At 38.6% G+C, this 17,726-nt stretch overlaps 3 protein-coding genes across 3 annotated transcripts; all 3 read left to right on the top strand.

Annotated features, from left to right (window-relative positions):
* The first annotated feature begins 2,190 nt into the window (after positions 1–2,190).
* On the top strand, positions 2,191–4,463 carry LOC133856339 (large ribosomal subunit protein uL6-like). The gene is made up of 3 exons (XM_062291483.1): positions 2,191–2,647; positions 3,956–4,078; positions 4,198–4,463. The coding sequence occupies exons 1-3, from the start codon at positions 2,273–2,275 to the stop codon at positions 4,285–4,287; spliced, it is 588 nt and encodes a 195-aa protein (XP_062147467.1). The 5' UTR covers positions 2,191–2,272; the 3' UTR covers positions 4,288–4,463.
* A 1,725-nt stretch (positions 4,464–6,188) lies between these two features.
* LOC133856307 (L-type lectin-domain containing receptor kinase VIII.2-like) lies at positions 6,189–8,612 on the top strand. The gene has a single exon (XM_062291481.1). It carries the CDS (start codon positions 6,373–6,375, stop codon positions 8,395–8,397), a length of 2,025 nt encoding a protein of 674 aa, XP_062147465.1. The 5' UTR covers positions 6,189–6,372; the 3' UTR covers positions 8,398–8,612.
* An 874-nt stretch (positions 8,613–9,486) lies between these two features.
* LOC133856323 (uncharacterized) lies at positions 9,487–15,019 on the top strand. Its single transcript, XM_062291482.1, has 9 exons — positions 9,487–9,899; positions 10,038–10,281; positions 10,534–10,683; positions 12,301–12,358; positions 12,452–12,544; positions 12,725–12,823; positions 13,292–13,383; positions 14,304–14,363; positions 14,466–15,019. Exons 1-9 carry the CDS (start codon positions 9,679–9,681, stop codon positions 14,733–14,735), a joined length of 1,287 nt encoding a protein of 428 aa, XP_062147466.1. The 5' UTR covers positions 9,487–9,678; the 3' UTR covers positions 14,736–15,019.
* Positions 15,020–17,726: the final 2,707 nt, after the last annotated feature.

The raw sequence follows: 17,726 nt of genomic DNA, 5'->3' as shown, positions 1-17,726 counted from the left end.
TACATTTTCGAATCCAAAGTTAAGATTGGTTCTGTTTTGGGAAAATACATATTAAAAAAAAAAGAAAAAAAAAATCTAATTTTTACATATTTAAGATGTGGAATATTTTTTAGTTAACTTTTTTTTTTTTTTTTTTTTTAAAAAAAAAAGGGTTTAGATTGTTAAAAGCGTAGCATTTTAGATAAGTAATGTTTATTTAGTAAATTATTATACGACTGTCATATGATTTGATGATGTAAAAGTGAAAATTAACCATTATATCATCACTTATAAAAAACCAAAAAATTGATACTTTATATTCTTTTGTCCTTACTCTACATTTCTCTACTGATGTGACATTGTCAATTTATCATTGATTTTTTTCATTTTTAATTAAGATTGATCTAAAGGTGGATCGACAATGTTACGTCAGCATAGAACGATAAGAGAAAGATGTATAGCACATATCAAAAAAGAAGAAGAAGAGATGTGCTATTTGGTATTTCCTTGTTCTAGCTTCTCCTATCATTCTTCGTTGACGTGGTATATTCAATTTACCTTTAGATTAATTTTAATTATATAAAAAAAACTTCAATGGTAGATTGACAATGACACATCAATGGAGAAGGATGAGAGAATGACAATGGAATACAAAATAACATTTCTAAAAAAAGAACCAATGACTCATTTTTACTGCTACATCATCCCAGTTGTGTAGTAGTTATATAGAAATCTACTAAATAACATTACTCTTTTCAGATTATATATATATATATATATATATTTTTTTTAAAAAAAAGTGTTCTGATGTGATATAAATGTGAAACTAGTTTTGAATATTTTGTTTGTTTTTTTCTTTTTTTGTTAATGCTTTTGGAGGATAACCTATACTATCAACCTAATATGAGTGTGATAAAGAAAAATGCTATTTCATATTTTTATTGTACGACTCTCATTTTATCTCGATCCATATTTTTTTTACAAATTAATCATTAAATCCTACAAAATATGAAATAATATTTATCTATGATAAATGAGTGCGAAACATAACATTACTAAAAAAAAAAAAAATTCTAAAAATCACATTTTTTTTTTATCATGCAATTATCATATAATATTAATATGGAAGTCCCAAACAACTCTTAGATTAGTTTCTATTTTATAAAAAATTAACGGTTAGTTAAAACTGTTACATTAATAAATAGGGTTAAATACTCCTATGGTCCCAGAGTTTTGGAAACTTTATTTTTTAGTCCATGAGTTTCAATTTGCATCATAGATGATACATCAGTTTTGAGAAATGACCAAAGTAGTACCTTGGTTAACTTCTCTGTCCAAAAATTAACGGTCCGCCACGTGTCAACCTTAGAAGTTTACACGTAGCACTAAATAAAAAAAAAATTCTTTAAAAATTAATTAAAAAATTGAAAAAAAATTGAAAAAATTAAAAAAAAAAAGAAAAAAGAAAAAAAAAAAGGGGGTGGCTTTAGCCACAATGGGGGTGGCCGGCCACCCCCATTTTGGCCAAGGAGGTGGCCAGCCGGTCTGGGGCATGGGGTGGTTCGGCCACCCCCAGATCGGCCGATCTTCCCAAATTTTTTTTTTTTTTTTTTTTTTTTTTGGTCCAGGGGGTGGCCAAACCATCCCATCTGCCACCCCAGATCGGCCGGCCACCTCCCTGGCCAAAATGGGGGTGGCCAAGAGCCACCCTTTTTTTTTTTTTTTTTTTTTAATTTTTTCGATTTTTTTAATTTTTTAATTAATTTTGAAAGATTTTTTATTTTTTATTTTTTTATATAGTGCCACGTGTCAACTTCTGAGGTTGACACGTGACGGACCGTTAGTTTTTGGACGGATAAGTTAACCGAGGTACTAATTTGGTCATTTCCCAAAACTGATATATCATCTATGATGCAAATTGAAACTCATGGACTAAAAAATAAAGTTTCTAAAACTCAGGGACCATAGGAGTATTTAACCCTAATAAATATAGCATCTAGCATTACTTTAAAAAATAATAATAAATAAAATTAAAAAGATTGGCGAAAGTCCATCTAATGGGCGTTCAATTTCAGCCAACCGGGTTGGGCCCATACACAACAAACCCTTACAAAGTCAGGCCCATCATCGGCCATTTTAGGGCTCTAATAAAGTCCCTTAGGGGTTTTAGGTTTTTGCATAGACAATTAGACAGTCACAGCTATATATAAGACCTTATTCTTGCTAGGGCTTTTGGTTGCTCCAAATTTTCTCAGAGCCGCTTCAGAGAGGGAGAGAGAGAGACAGCGAGAAGATGAAGACCATTCTCTCCTCGGCCACCATGGATATCCCCGACGGCGTGAAGATCAAGATCCACGCCAAGATCATTGAGGTGGAAGGCCCGCGCGGCAAGCTCACCCGGAACTTCAAGCACCTACAGCTTGATTTTCAGCTCATAACCGACGAGGAATCCGGCAAGCGCAAGCTCAAGGTCGAGGCCTGGTTTGGATCGAGGAAGACATCTGCGGCGATCCGCACCGCCCTCAGCCACGTCGAGAATCTTATCACTGGCGTCACCAAGGGCTACCGCTACAAGATGAGGTTCGTGTACGCCCACTTTCCTATCAACGCCAGCATCACCAACGGGAACAAGGCCATAGAGATCCGTAACTTTCTTGGTGAAAAGAAGGTACCCTTTTGGCTCTTTTCAATGGGTTCTGCTCTGTTTTGTGGCTTTGGCATGTGCGTGGTTTGGATCATTAAGATTTCTGGTGATACCTGTTTGTTTTTTCCTGGGATTTGTTTAAATACGAATTGTTGCTTGATTTGTGGGGATTGGTTACAGTATATGAATGGATTTTCATGTTTTGGTAGATCTAAAATGTAGATTTCATTTTACCTGCTTCATAACAGTGTTTTTAGTGATTGGCTTCTTAGTCTTTTTAGTTTTGGTGTTTATTTACATTTGTTTCCGGTCTAATGTTGATAGCTGTTTGATGTGTGAAATCGATAGCTGTTTGGTTTGGAAATGAGCAGTTTATTTAGTATATCTGGTTGATACGAGGAAGTACTGTGGGTTTCTTTTATTCTTGAGGATCCATTAAATTGTGTAAGTGGATGAATAAAATTGGAAAGCCAATTGTGGATATTTGTAGAATTGTAGTAATCATTTATGGTTTACATTTGATTTTGTGTTTATGACAAATATATTTATGGTCGTAAATCAGTTGATGCTTGCAAAAGGTGAGGATGTGTGGTTATCTTGTTAATTTTTGAAGTTGTAAATTATAGTTGGTATCTGTGGAGTACCGTTTGGCGAGTATACTCCGAGAGACTCCTTTTTTGGGCTAAATTTATGTTTTCAGTCCCTTCTGTTGGTCCACTCTTTGACTTTGAATACCCATTTAGTATGCTTTAGAGGATTATTATGCATAGTTTGCTGCTGTAGTTTAGTTTTTCTGGTGTTGGAGCTGGGTGGTTAACATTGTGGTCATTTTATCCCCGTATTATTTTTCAGGTTCTGGGTTTCCTTTTTTTAAAAAATAAATAAATAAATAAAAATTCTGTCAGCCTTCAGCAGGATGACCCATAACTAAGTTGTAACATGTCAGTGATAGAGTGGCGTTGGATATTCTGCTTGTTATAGCTAAATGTCTCTACTCTACAATTGAGAGAAGGAAGTGCAATGTTGCATTTGGGTATAAAATCATAAGGTTTGCACGTGCTCATGCAAGTGTCGATACCTGCATGTTTGCACATAAAACACAAGTGGGGAAGAGAGGGGGTGGGGAAGATATTGATTTTGTCTAAAGTAATAGTTAGCTCTATAAATATATCATGAGTTAAACCTTAAAGGAAGGTTGATGAATTAATATTATATGTATTACTGGTGGCAGTGTTTCTAAGGGCTAAGGACTGGATCATGGATTTAAAGTTCAACTTAGTGAACCTTCAAGTTATGGGAATTGATTAATTTTGCATTTGTTGGTTGCATCAGGTAAGAAAAGTGGACATGCTTGATGGGGTTACCATTCTCCGTTCTGAAAAGGTCAAGGATGAGCTAGTATTAGATGGGAATGACGTTGAACTCGTTTCTAGGTCTGCTGCCTTGATAAACCAGGTCTCTCTCTCTCTCTCTCTCTCTCTCTCTCTCTCTCACGCGCGCGCGCACACATGTACAATCAATTCAATATTATGTCGCTTGCACATGCTGACCTGCAATCTTTTTTTGGTTTACAGAAATGTCACGTTAAAAATAAAGATATCCGGAAGTTCCTTGATGGTATCTATGTCAGTGAGAGAGGAACCATCCTTGGTAGTGAGGAGTAATCGATGGTGAAACAGGAATATTTGTCTTAGATTTGGCATTACTTCCCTTTCTTATGGTATTTGTTAGTTCTCTTTTTGTCAACAACTTTATGAACAATTTCATGAGCTTGTTTGGAATTGGATCTCCAATTTTGTGTTGTGCATGTTTTTTTTTAAAAAATTATCTTGGTGGGTTACTGTTTCGTATGCAACCTTTTATTTATATCTCCCAATATTTGCTTTAAAATGGGTGTTTTTGTTTTGTTGTTCTTGTTGATTCTCGGAAGTTTGATATATCGGAGTATAATTTTAGTGTTGAATTGCTGCACTGTGGGTAGCGTTGGTGCATAAGCTCATCCAGGGACAATATCTTTAGATTCTACCACACAAATGTGGATAGTCTATGCTGGATGTGCTACTGTTTTTGTTTTTGGTGGGCACTGGGTGAGATACAAAAGACACCAGACCCGAGAGGTGTACAAGGAGAAGCGGGGTCAGTAACTAGGCTTGGGGTCTTGCCAATGAAACCTAGTTCCAGCCACTGACCGAGAGAGGCTGGTGGGAACTGCCTCCAAGAAAGAGTGTGATAAAAGAACCCGGGGGGATGAGTTAATCCTAAAGAAGATAAATTCATTACCACCAAGCACCAACAAATGCGTTATGGTTTCATGGAAATCATTGTCTTCAGTTCTTGCATCTCCCTGACCATTACTATTACTAACCTGTGTGAAGCCAACCCCACCAAGCCTTGGCGTCTTAATTGATACGTCCCCGACCCAATGAATGAACATGCAAGTGAATTATTCATATATGCATGAACTTTCACAAAGTTTCCGTAACAATTTTCTCACGTTTGATATATGTGTCCCAAGTTTTGATTGTGAATTTCATAATTTGCGCTTTTTATTATCACAGACGTGTGGGAAACTATGAGTTGTGAAATATTTTTGAAATCAAGTTCGGAAATATCTCGTAACTTCTTAGAAAATGAAAATAAAAATGAATTGCACCTACCGTTTCACCTGAAATGTTTGGTTTATTGGGTATGTTTGGCAAATGTTTGTATAGATGAAGAGTAGTGTGTTAATTTTAGAATTAGTAAAAAGTGATAATGTAATATAAAGTAAAAATGATTTATATAGAAAAGTGAAAAAAAAATTTATTGTGGTGAATTTTTTTATTTGAAAAGTAACTAAAAAATGTTGATATGATATAAAAAAAAAAAAAAGAAAAAAGAAAAAAGAAAAAGTAAAAATGTTTTGACATTTGATTGTTATCGAAAAATATGAAAAAGTGAAAAAAGATAAAAAGAAAAGAAAAAAAAAAAGAAAAGGTAAATAAATAGTAAAAAGCACTATCTTCTGTTACTTTCTCTGTCAAATAACACCATTCATTTGGTGAAGTGTTGGCAAAAAGTTTATCCGAACTAGGAAATATTTGATGTTGGATATTGGGATATGGAAGGGCTAATATGGACAAAGCGGGAGAAATTTATGCCTGGTCTGGTCTGGTCTGGTCCGTTGGTTTTGGGTGGTTAATTATTATAAATGAAAAAGATAGGAAGAATGGGGGTGTCCATGGGGTTGGCTCGGTGCTTAGATTGATTGCAATGAAATAATGAGAGGGAGAAATCTTGATTTGATGTCCGTTGTGTTTCGTTCGGGTTACTTAAACATGGCAAAGTCGTACTCATGAGTGCCACAAGGACAAGGCCCACAACAGAGCCAACTTGGGGGGTCAGATGAAGACGACGTAGCACCCACCTTTTGTGTACCCCACGGACCATTTACAACGTCACCCACTTGAACTTTCACGGTGAGGACAGACAATAGGATTCCTCTTCATCTGCCTACTGTCTACTTTAATTATCTTGGACAAGTCGGAATTTGTAGTTTTCTCGTATACGTACAGACAAGAGCTCATGATAACCATTATCCTAAAAAAAAGGGGCTCTTATTTAGCCACGCACACACGTAAAGCCAGTACTTGCCCAAATTCTTGCCCAAGATCTTTCGGTAGCGTTTCCACCGCTATTACCCGCCACCGGCATACATATCTTTCTTCTTCGACAAAATCAACGAAATCTCCTTTATTCAGAATTCAGAAATGGTTTTCTGCCGTGGCTTCTGGTTGATATGCTTATTGGGTATTCTCCTGGCTTTGAGAGAAGAATTCTCCGTTTTTGTTGGTTCAGCTAGTGACAAGAGGCTTAGCGGACCTGTAATCAATGTAACAAAGCATCTATCTTTCCCGAATTTCAGCTTCAACAACAATCCCAGAATCGTCCAAGATGTTAAGCTCCTAGGCAGCGCCAAATTCTCAAATGAAAAGGGTGCTCTCCAAATCCCTGATGAAGCGCAAGCAGTTGATCTCAGACACCGAGCAGGGCGAGCCCTCTACTCCTCTCCCATCCGCCTCCTTGACCCGCACACCGAAACCCCGGCCTCCTTCGAAACAACCTTTGCTTTTCAATTGAACAATGCTACCCACCTGAGTTCTGACTGCGGCGGACATGGCGGTAGTGGCCTTACCTTCATCATTGTCCCGGACGAGTTCACTGTGGGGCGGTCCGGGCCGTGGCTTGCCATGCTTAACGACGCTTGCGAGGACAACTACAAAGCTGTGGCTGTTGAGTTTGATACGCATCAAAGTCCCGGATTCAGAGACCCGAATGACAACCATGTGGGAATCAACTTGGGCAGCATCATTTCCACTAGAACATTCAATGCCTCCGACGTTGGTGTAGTCCTCAAGGATGGGCTGATTCACAGAGCTTGGATCACCTACGATGGTCCACGCCGTTGGATGGACATTCGTTTAGGATCAGACGACGAAGATTACCCAACAAAATCCGTCTTCTCCGAGCCACTTGATCTCTCGCCGTTTCTGAAAGAATACATGTTCGTAGGCTTCTCTGCTTCCACAGGCAACTTGACCCAAATCCACAACGTGTTGTCATGGAACTTCACGTCCGCAAGCCAAGCTTTTCTCCGCATGCCTTCAACGGAAACATGTGAGAGTAAGATCCTGGAAGATACTGATCAAACTACCAAGAAGGCTCGTGCTGAACCACCAAGCAGCTTCTTGATTTTCGTGGCTGTGGTGGCGTTGGCTCTGGTGGTTATGCTCAGTATGTTCCTTAACGGTAAGCGAAGACATGATGAATCAAACAATATTGTTGTGTTGCCAGAGATAAAACAACGGCCAACGCCTCCTAATAAACCTCGCCGTTTCACCATTTCTGAGATTTCCTCTGCAACTAGGTGTTTTAGTGAGTTAGAAATACTGGGTAGTGACTCGAGAGCCGTTTACTATAGAGGAAAGCTTTCCAATGGCTGCCAAGTGGCTGTCAAGCGGTTCTCAGCCCAGTTTCTGAACTCGCAGGGGTTCGATCGGCGGCGAGTATTGAAGGAAATTGGCGCCATGAGCCGGGTTCGTCACCCGAACTTGTTGCCTATCAGAGGCTGGTGTCAAGATAATCGCGAAGTCATGGTTGTGTATGACTTCTTTACCAATGGAAGCCTCGACAAATGGTTGTTTGGCGTTGGTGTTCTTCCGTGGAGTAGGAGATTCAAGGCTGTGAAAGATGTGGCTGACGCCCTTAGTTTCTTGCACTCTAAGCAGTTATCCCACAAGAATATGAAAACGAGTAGCGTCTTTCTTGATCTTAGTTTCCGGGCAGTTTTGGGTGATTTCGGCTTTGTGCTCTCTGGGACCGATTCAAGACAATTCGAATCAGCAGTGAGTCAAAAGGTCGACGTGTTTGAATTTGGCGTCTTTGTGTTGGAAGTGATTGCCGGACGGAGGAGGTTGGATTCCGAGGTGGATCAGAAAGAGAAGGACTTGCTGGATTTTGCGTGGAGGATGCATGAGATTGATGAGAAGGTGAAGGTGGTGGATGGAAGAATGGGCTCGGTGCTCAACTTGAAGCAAGCAATTCGGGTTTTGGAAATTGGGTTGCTCTGTACAGTAAACGAGACTAAAGGCAGGCCATGTATGGAGGAGGTGGTGGAGTTTCTGAGCATGGAGGGGCCGATTCCTGAGCTGCCACCGACAAGACCTGTTTCTTTGTTTCCCTACAACAGCTCCACCGGTCTCTGCATTGGGAATTCTTGTGCTCCTTTCAAGTGAACCCATATATAACCATGTTTGAAATAGTTTGGATGGTGAATAAGATTTAGAAGATGATGTTGTATCATAGGTTTGAAATCAGGACAGATCACATAGATAATTCCGAAACTCTGTTCAAGTTTTGATTAATGCAAATGTCAATACAAGTATCGATTTGAACTTTGAAATGAGGTGGATATATAAATAAATAAGAACTGCCTGAAAGTTGGTGTGGATATTTGTTGTTAAAATGGGTTGGCTACAACAGGAATAATGTAGAGACGGCTAGGGAGAGTGCTGGGCCAAAACTCCAAAATCCAAAAACAGCAAAAGATGCAGTAATGCCAGCTCCGTTGTGTGCAAGAGAGCACCTCCTCAATCCTAGTAGCATTTGGGAACGCCATTGTCACATCATTCAATTCACTGGCGCAGAAAATGGAAAATCTTACTGTATCCCTCTCTTTATTTGGTCCTAAGACTCATAACAATAAATCGTAGCCGGAGGTAAAGTTTGATTTAGATCCCATAAGGTTGCTTCGGAATAAGGCAGCCTATGAGATCTAGTTGATCCAACATGTGTTCGGATAGTTTGAAATCCACCTATTTGAGCGGTTTGAGTAAGCCAAACTAAGAGTGACCATTCGTGTTTGTGTGTGTTGGTTTTAGGTCGTGTCGAAACATAGGTATAAGATTATATAAATAAACCATTAACTTAATCCATTTAATTAAATGGGTCAAATCCCTTAACCCTCATTCTAATTTTGCATTGAGTTTGTGCGTAGTTCGCGAATCATGTCAAAAATTGTATGCTATTATGTTACGTGTTGAGTTCGAATCGTATCGAAACATTGATATAAGATTATATACATCACCGTAACTTAACCTTTTTAATTAAACTTATAAGACTCATTATCTTTTAATTTCAAATTGAACTCACAAACCTTGTCAAAAGTTGCAAGCCCCGACGGGATTCCTATAGGTTTTCAAATGAGGCTATGTTCCATTTTCTTCTCTTTATTACAAAAAGTGAATTTGGGCCTGAAATTCAAGTACAAAACCCAGCCCACCCCAAGCCGTGCACAAGTCTTCGACTGCTCAACTGCTTCAGACAAACAAAACCCAAACTGGAGAAGGCACCACTAGAACAGTTAAGCTGCTTGGCTAGGCAGAGAGAGCCGGAGAGGTCAAAAGAGAGAGAAACTCGAGCAGAAAATCACAAAACAGGGTTTTGCTAGGGCTTTACATTTCAAGGAAAGAAAAAAAAAAAACCCCAAGAATTCGAAGAACCCAGAAAGGTTAGGAATGAATATGTGGAAAGCCAATTCAGTGAGATCCCTTAGATACCTCCGCCAATCCGCCATTAACAACACCACCACGTCAAGACCTTTCTATGCTTCTTCCGCACCTTTGGTTCTCAAACAAACCAATCTTTCTTCTTCAAAAACCTTTCCAATTTCCCAATCCCCTTTCTCCTCCACAATCCCAGTCCGCTTTCTTCGCACTGGTCGAGAACAAGGCATCAGGTAACACATGTACATACATACATACATACATGCGCGTATACGAACATAGTTGTGTATGTGTTTGTTGGATTCTTTTGGGGTTTTTTTTTTTTTGTTCAATTGGGTGATGATTTTTGGTGGGGTTTTGATGTGAGGAAGCTATGAGATTACGCCGCCGGTGAATTGGGGGATTCGGATAGTGCCGGAGAAGAAGGCGTATGTGATCGAGAGATTCGGCAAGTACGTGAAGACTCTGCCTTCGGGGATCCATTTCTTGATTCCGTTCGTCGATAGGATTGCCTACGTGCATTCCTTGAAGGAGGAGGCCATTCCCATTCCGGACCAGTCCGCTATCACCAAGGACAATGTCAACATTTTGATCGACGGGGTGCTCTACATCAAGGTACTCTTGTTGAGATTTTATCAACTGGGTCTTTGTCATTTTGGTGTTTTGGATAGTAGTTTGCTTGGTTTTGATCTATTAGTGTTGAATATATATTTGGGTCTATGTTGTTTGGTTTGTTGGTGAATGGGTTGCTTGGTTTGTTGGTGAATGGGTTGCTTGGTTCGAATCTATTGGATTGATATTACCTGGGTTTGTGTCCTTTGCTTCGTTGGTTAATGGTTTTTCTCGGCTCAAATGCGTTTGGTGCAGATTGTGGACCCCCAGCTGGCCTCTTATGGTGTTGAGAATCCCATATTTGCGGTGATTCAGCTTGCGCAAACAACAATGCGTAGTGAGCTTGGTAAGATCACTCTCGACAAGACGTTTGAGGAAAGAGACACGCTTAATGAAAAGATAGTGGTTAGTTTGATTTGCTCAAGGGTTTTTTTATTTTTATTTTATTTTTATTTTTTATTATTTATTTAATAGTTTAATTGTGAAGAATCCGACATGTATTTGCTTTGTCTTTAGAGCGTGCATTCCTCTTAAGAGTTTTTATGGTTGATTCAAATGGAATCAAACGTGTAATGCGTACCACTGATACAAATGAAAAACACAACATATACAACAACTTAATAACGCATCCTATTGATACCCCTAACCAACCTAAGGACGCATGGGATTTTGGTTCCCATAAAAACTCATCGTATGCTATGGTTCTCTTTATATGCTATGTGGGAACAATAAGGGGGAAGGAAAGGTTGGGAGCAAGTGCCGTATTTCATCTCATCCTTAGTTTCATGGCTTTACATTTTGTAAATAAAAATGTTTTTTTTTTTTTTTATTTAATAAATTGATACATGAATGATGTAAAGAAATTCCATTGACATTCCCCCTTCACCTTTTCTTCCCCACTCCTTTTGCGTTCTGTGATATTTCTTTTGTGGTTGGGAGGGGGATGGGAGTTGATGGAGCAAATACTAAGTGTATTTTGTTCTAACCCATACTTTTTAGATGTACAACAGAACACCATTAGTAACATCAATAACAATTTATGGTAGAATTAGTGTTGAAGATTATGCCAGGACAATATTGTTGAAGATTCTAAAAATATGTTTTATGTTTTAATTATCCTGATCTAGTTCAAATTAGGTTCTAAACATTCCAAACAACTTTCCGTTCTAAAAAATAAATAAATAAATAATTTTTTTTAAAAAAAAAATCACCAATTTAAGTTCCTTATTTTAGTGGTCTTTGGGCCTTTGATACTGTAATACAGAATATTCCCAATGAACAAAACTCAAAGTCATGTGGATCAACAAAATCATAGGTAGGATTGGGATCCTACTAGATCCCATGATTCACATGGGAATCTTATTGATCATATATCTCATCAAAGATAGGAACTTCTGGTTGCTTAGCCCCCAGGTGATTGTTCTTGGTCTTGGAGGAAAATTTTGAAACTCAGGCCGCTTATCCATGACTAGATAATTAGGGTGGGGGGTAATGAGATTTCTCCGGATACCTTCATATGGGCGTTGTCTCCTTTAGATCCTCATCCCAAAAGATTGTAAATGTGGATTTCATCATTTTGAGTTTCTAGGTTTGTAAAATTTTAAGATGTAAAATGGAATTTTAACAACCATGGATATGCCTGGTATTTACACATTATGTCAGACATTTTTTTTTACTCAAGTTCTGATTTTATGTGATTATGTGAGTTGCACTCGGATTATTAGGATATGTATATTTTTTGTTACTAACAGGAAATCATCTAAATTTGAAATGAATAGGATTAAATACAAATGCTAGAAGAAGTGGTTCAACAATATGATTGTTTTCCCTTCAGTTTGCTTCTCGCTTACTGTATTTTTTGAGGTTGCAGTACTTTCTAATCTGTTTCACCAATCACAAATCTTATCCTAAATTAGCTTCATATAAAATTGGGTTCTCTGGACTTTCAACATTTTTCTTATATTTCGTAAAATAATTTAGAGAAAGGAGTAAAAGCTCTTTGTAATGGCATCACTATTGCAGGAGTCTATCAATGTGGCTGCAAAAGATTGGGGCCTGCAGTGCCTTCGTTATGAAATAAGTAAGTCACTTTTGGCTTTTGTCCTTGTATCAGAATTTTTTTGCAATGTTCCCATGGAGTCTTGTAAACACTTCCTTTGTCTTCCTTCTTTAGGGGACATATCTCCTCCCCGTGGAGTGAGGGTAGCTATGGAGATGCAAGCAGAAGCAGAACGCAAAAAGAGAGCTCAAGTTCTTGAGTCTGAAGGTAATGAAGTCTGTTCGATATGTTAAGTTTTTCCATGTGGTTATATTATTTATGTGACCTTTAGAGGCATACTGACGATTTATGGCCTTCTTTGTTTATCTGTAAACTTGATTTAGCATAGCACCTTCGTCAGGTAGCCTTATCAATTCCTGGAAACTAATGCCCCATTACAATTTACAGGAGAAAGACAGGCCAACATCAATATTGCTGATGGGAAGAAGAGTTCTGTAATCTTACAATCTGAAGCTGCGAAGATGGATCAAATTAACAGAGCTCTAGGTTATTTATCATTTCAGTATAAATTTTAATGCCAATGATATGAAAGTCTCATTTTCTTTAAACATGAGACTCTATGTTAGTGCTGACATCTCCATAACAAGATCTGCTATTTCATATGAGTATATACTTTTAGTGTGGAACTATGATAGAATTCTGAATTAAGACAAGTTTTGGTTTATATTAGAATGTTTCTGTTGTAAGAGGTTGTCAGGAGTTAGTGAAGTATGGTACTGTCAAAGGTGAGTTACATGTGGATTGAACCAAGTGTCCTCGAAGGGCCTTGTTCATGTTCTCCTGTATGGCTTGTCATGATCAACTTGTGACCTCTTTTTCTTGACCTATCCACTAATCTAATATAGCCAACACAAATTGAAGGGGCACGTGGATTATCTCAATGTTGATACTCCTTTACTAGGATAGATTAATCGCTTTTCCCATAGACATCTATCAATGGTACTTCTTCATCAGGTGAAGCTGAAGCCATCCTTGCTAGAGCAAAAGCAACAGCTGAAGGAATCGCCTTGGTGTCACAGACCCTTAAGGAAAATGGAGGAGTAGAGGTGAGATTCTTAAATACTCTTGAACGCACCTGCAGTTTTCTAGACATTATACACAGTGCATGTCTTTGTTCCATATAAAGGAAGCAGAATTTATAGATGTTTGGGAGTCCAAAATGGTGGTGCCCATTCCATTTGAATTTGTATGTCATCTAGTTCCCACTCTTAGGTGCTAGTTCTGACAATGTGGGTATGGTAGGTTTGCACTTAGTTGTAGTCCATTCAGGTTGCAATGCTTCATTTTGAATGTTTTAAACGTTAGAGCAATCAATCCATTGTACTGTTTGACCCTGTGAATGCTTGATAGAGCTCTACATCTGGATATCTCACGCCTTTGGCTTGTTCTAGCATTCATTGTCATTTGGAAGGCATGTTATTTAACCTTTGTCGTGTGTTCTAGCACTTCGCTTCTGTGCATCTTTGCAATATTTAACCTTTTTATGTCAGGGCTTGTTTAGGCTTTGTTGACAAGTCTAAACATATCAAGGAAATCCTATATTCTTCACTTTGCCCCTCATATGGAATATGCATCTGCATTCATTCTTCATAGAGCTGTATCTGTACCAGATGGACAAAATATGTAGTTTTCTGAATGAATGCTGCAAGCTATGAGCTGTCTAGCTTGGTCTCGATGATGCTAGGATGTTCAAGAAATGATGTATTCTTGTTATTGTAATGAAGTTCTGCATGGTACTTCTACTAAAGAACTTTAATATTGAGGTAAAAGGTGTACCCTCAAAAAATTGAATAAATGTACGAATGGGCTGACTCTGGTTGAGCATAGATGTGATTCATAAAGAAAAGTGATGGTGTATGGTGCATAGCAGTTGTACATTTACATGAAAATACATATTTATTATAAACATGAAAATTCATATTTACTAAGATTGAGTTGGGAACTACTATTATGGTGTGGCTTGCAGGCGGCGAGTTTGAGAATTGCTGAGCAATATATTCATGCCTTCAGTAATATTGCCAAGGAGGTAAGAACAGACCTGTATAGTATATCCATTGATGCTCAATTCTTTTTACTGAACTCTCTTTTTCTCTATCTCTCTCTCTCTGCGTTCTTTTTCTTTCAACAGGGCACAACAATGTTGCTTCCTAGTTCAGCTGCCAATCCTGCCAGCATGATGGCTCAAGCACTCACAATTTACAAAAGCCTGATTGGCAAAGTTCCCGGTGATGGGTCTCATGAAGCCTCTTCCCCTGCATTAACATTAGCCGTAAAGGGCGATGCTTCGTCAAGAGAAACCAGGGATGAGAGCCCCACTTTTGCTAAAACGGATGACATAGGTCATCTTGGCAATAGCAAGCCAGGATTTTCACTTCAGAGCCACAATGAAGGAACATAGAGTTGATCCCAACAAACTTATTCTGGAATTAAATCAGATTGTACGACTCTGTTTTGCCAGTTTTGTGGTTGTCGCTCTAATTCTTACTTGTAAGTTTCTACATGATTGGAAGAGAGGAAAGCTGGTGATAATAGTAAACTGATTTTTGGATGCCTATTCTTTTGGAAGAGCACGTGTCGTTGTCCATGTAGAATGGGCGGTTAGGATGTGTTTTCCTACCGGCAAAGTCAGACAAAGGAATCGAGAAATTTTCAGTCAAAAGTTAAAACTTGCACTATGCATTATATGCTTTCTTAGTTGTGAACGTCTAAGGGGATTTTTTCAGTTTACTTGCGTATAATTTATGTTTGCTCTTCATGTGCCCTGTGACCCCGTTTAGGTTGTACAGGTACAGGCTATTTGAGGTTGGCTTCGGTGATCTTCAGTACCATGACTGCCTGCCACTGTCAGTTCATGCATGTACCTGTAAAATCGATTGTTAATGATTCCGACCGTGGAATTTTCTGTCTATCAAACGGGGGGCGGGATTGACTCGGTCCATGGTGTGTTACACAGTACAAAATGGAGTCCAAAAGGACCGCATTCATTTTGTTAGAAGTGGAGTGAGGATTGAGGGCAGAGTTTGGCAAGCAGCTCAATTCACTTTCATTTGCCTTCTTTCACATCACGTCACCCGTACATGTGTCCATTTAGTCAAGATCCCAACAAGACAGGAGGGAACATGTTCATTACTCTAATCCATACACAAATATTCCTCATAACATAAATCACCAAACCCCTACAAATTGGGGAGAACTGACCTTGCTATGTGATTTAGTTAGCGGACCTGTTGTACGTACTGTTGTAGACATTCGTTGCCCCTTCCACCCTTGTGTTGTGGATGCCGGAATCCGGATGACAGCTTCTTAGTGCAAACGGGTGCTTGATGGAAGTAGTTGCAGACCTCACTTTGCTCAACTCTTAACACAATTAATGCACAACTTCAAGAAACATTGAGTAGGATTTATATGTGTAGGTTCCACTCAATGTATTTTGGGGTTGTACACTAATTGTGTTAAGGATTTTTATTATTTTCCTATATTAAATGAATAGAATGGCCTCTATTTTTGTAGAGGTGAGCTAGCACGGACACACTGTAGATTTGTGTACAAAAATACTGATGCAGAAGGGACAGTTGACAACTGTTGACGGAATTGCAGAAATGGGAATATGGAACTTCTTGAACAGATCTTTTTTCTCAGATCTTTCTCAGTGGAGATATCTAGAGTTGATGGGGAGATCATTTTTGGATTTATTTCACATTAACTTTTTCATTGCTTCGGCTGGTTGGGAGTAATAATGGAGAGATGTGAGAAAAGAGGGGGGGAAAATGGAAGGAGACGGGTAAATATCTTTACTTTTTCTAAAAGACTGGACATGGCAAGAGAGAGGAGAGCAGTTGAGTTTTCTGAGGCTTTTTTTGGCTGCAAGGCTGTAGACTTTAGCAGGACGAGTGGACTTGGCTTTTGTTTCATACCGTTAATTTTTTTTTGAGTGAGTTTAATCCAAACGGTTCCCTGGCGCACCCTAGACAAAGATAAATAAGTAGGTCGGTTATGCTTTTATTTCACTCTGTCGTACTTGCATGTTATCATAGAGGTCTTGACTAAATGGGCGCATCTGAAAAAAGGCAAGTAAAAATGAATTGAGCTATTTGCCAAACCGAGCCAAGGTCTCTTATGGGTGGTGGTCACACCACCATTGAGCTAGCTTTAAAGGTGGTCGCACCAGACACCCTTTTCCTCAGGATTCAGGGGTGATCCGTCATCTAGTGGCTTCATTTTTTCCCATTATTTTATTACTTACCCGTTGCTCAATTTAGGCATTTTCTGATTCTTTGGAATAGCATATCCCTGCAAATTGCAATTCGTTAAAATCACAAATGACCTAAATTCATGAAAAGAAAATGAACGGCCTAATCTTTGGAGTTTGGAATGCTATACCCCTGCAATTCCCTAAAATTGCAGTGGACCTCAACTGATGAAAATATCCACTCTTTTTTTTTTTTCTTTTCTTTTCTTTTCTTTTTTTAAACGACGTTTCGTCAAAATTAAAAAGAAATGAATTTATTTTCACTCTTTAATATTTGGCAACGCTCTTCAAAACTATTAAATGGGCTCTATCAGCTTCCCTGGGCCGTCCCTCCCGCTTTGCGAAGAAATTTTGGGATCTATTTTTAGGGTCTACAAACACAGCACATAACTGGACAATTATGCACATCTAAAAGAAAACTAAATTGCATAGAAGTTACAATAAGAGACTATCTCATACGATACGATAGTCATGGCGGTACTGGTACATCTGCTTTTTGACTTTTCTTTACCCGCTTCACAAGGTTGCTTTTCCAATGAATGCAAAGGTCAGCTGGAAATGCAAAACTCATTTAGCTAAAAGTAGATGAATGAGCAGACTCCAGAGTACAATCAAGCTCATGGAGGGGATTTAATATCAGATTCAGGCTCTATGCGCACGTATTCACAGCATCCCAAGAAAGGCAAATTACAAACGTGAAAGCAAACTAAGTAAATGCATGGTATTTCTTCAGAGAACGGAAGCATGTATGGCTGAAGCTTTGGCAGCAATATGGGCAGTCAAGTTTTGCAAAGAGGTTGGCTTCTTTGAGGTGATATTGGAAGGAGATGCAGCACAGGTAGTGAATGACATAAATTCCCCTCTTCCTCATCTAGCTAAAACTGGTCATATCACAGAAAGCATAGTACAAGAGCTTCAAGGTTTTAGATCTGCCAAATTTGTTCACGTGAAAAGGGAGTGTAATAATGTAGCTCATACTTTGGCTAGATTGGCAGTGGAGCAAAATCTCTCAGATGTCTGGCTAGAGGAACCTCCGAACTGTACTGCAGATCTTATTGTTAGGGAACGTTTGTGTCTCTAGATTTCCTTACTGGGGATCATTTTTGTTATCAATTAATAAGAAGCAGATTTTCTCATTCA

Source organism: Alnus glutinosa, chromosome 1 (genome assembly GCF_958979055.1).
Source record: "Alnus glutinosa chromosome 1, dhAlnGlut1.1, whole genome shotgun sequence".
Taxonomy (NCBI): domain Eukaryota; kingdom Viridiplantae; phylum Streptophyta; class Magnoliopsida; order Fagales; family Betulaceae; genus Alnus; species Alnus glutinosa.
Note: the sequence above shows the minus strand (reverse complement) of the source record. Positions and strands in the feature narration are given on the sequence as shown.

Excerpts from the sequence above, each read along its gene's own strand:
- LOC133856339 (XM_062291483.1), top strand. The coding sequence starts at position 2,273 with ATGAAGACCATTCTCTCCTCGGCCACCATGGATATCCCCGACGGCGTG. Across the intron at positions 2,648-3,955 it reads ACTTTCTTGGTGAAAAGAAG|GTAAGAAAAGTGGACATGCT; the intron begins GTACCCTTTTGG and ends TGGTTGCATCAG. Across the intron at positions 4,079-4,197 it reads CTGCTGCCTTGATAAACCAG|AAATGTCACGTTAAAAATAA; the intron begins GTCTCTCTCTCT and ends TTTGGTTTACAG.
- LOC133856307 (XM_062291481.1), top strand. The coding sequence starts at position 6,373 with ATGGTTTTCTGCCGTGGCTTCTGGTTGATATGCTTATTGGGTATTCTC.
- LOC133856323 (XM_062291482.1), top strand. The coding sequence starts at position 9,679 with ATGAATATGTGGAAAGCCAATTCAGTGAGATCCCTTAGATACCTCCGC. Across the intron at positions 9,900-10,037 it reads GGTCGAGAACAAGGCATCAG|CTATGAGATTACGCCGCCGG; the intron begins GTAACACATGTA and ends GATGTGAGGAAG. Across the intron at positions 14,364-14,465 it reads TCAGTAATATTGCCAAGGAG|GGCACAACAATGTTGCTTCC; the intron begins GTAAGAACAGAC and ends TTCTTTCAACAG.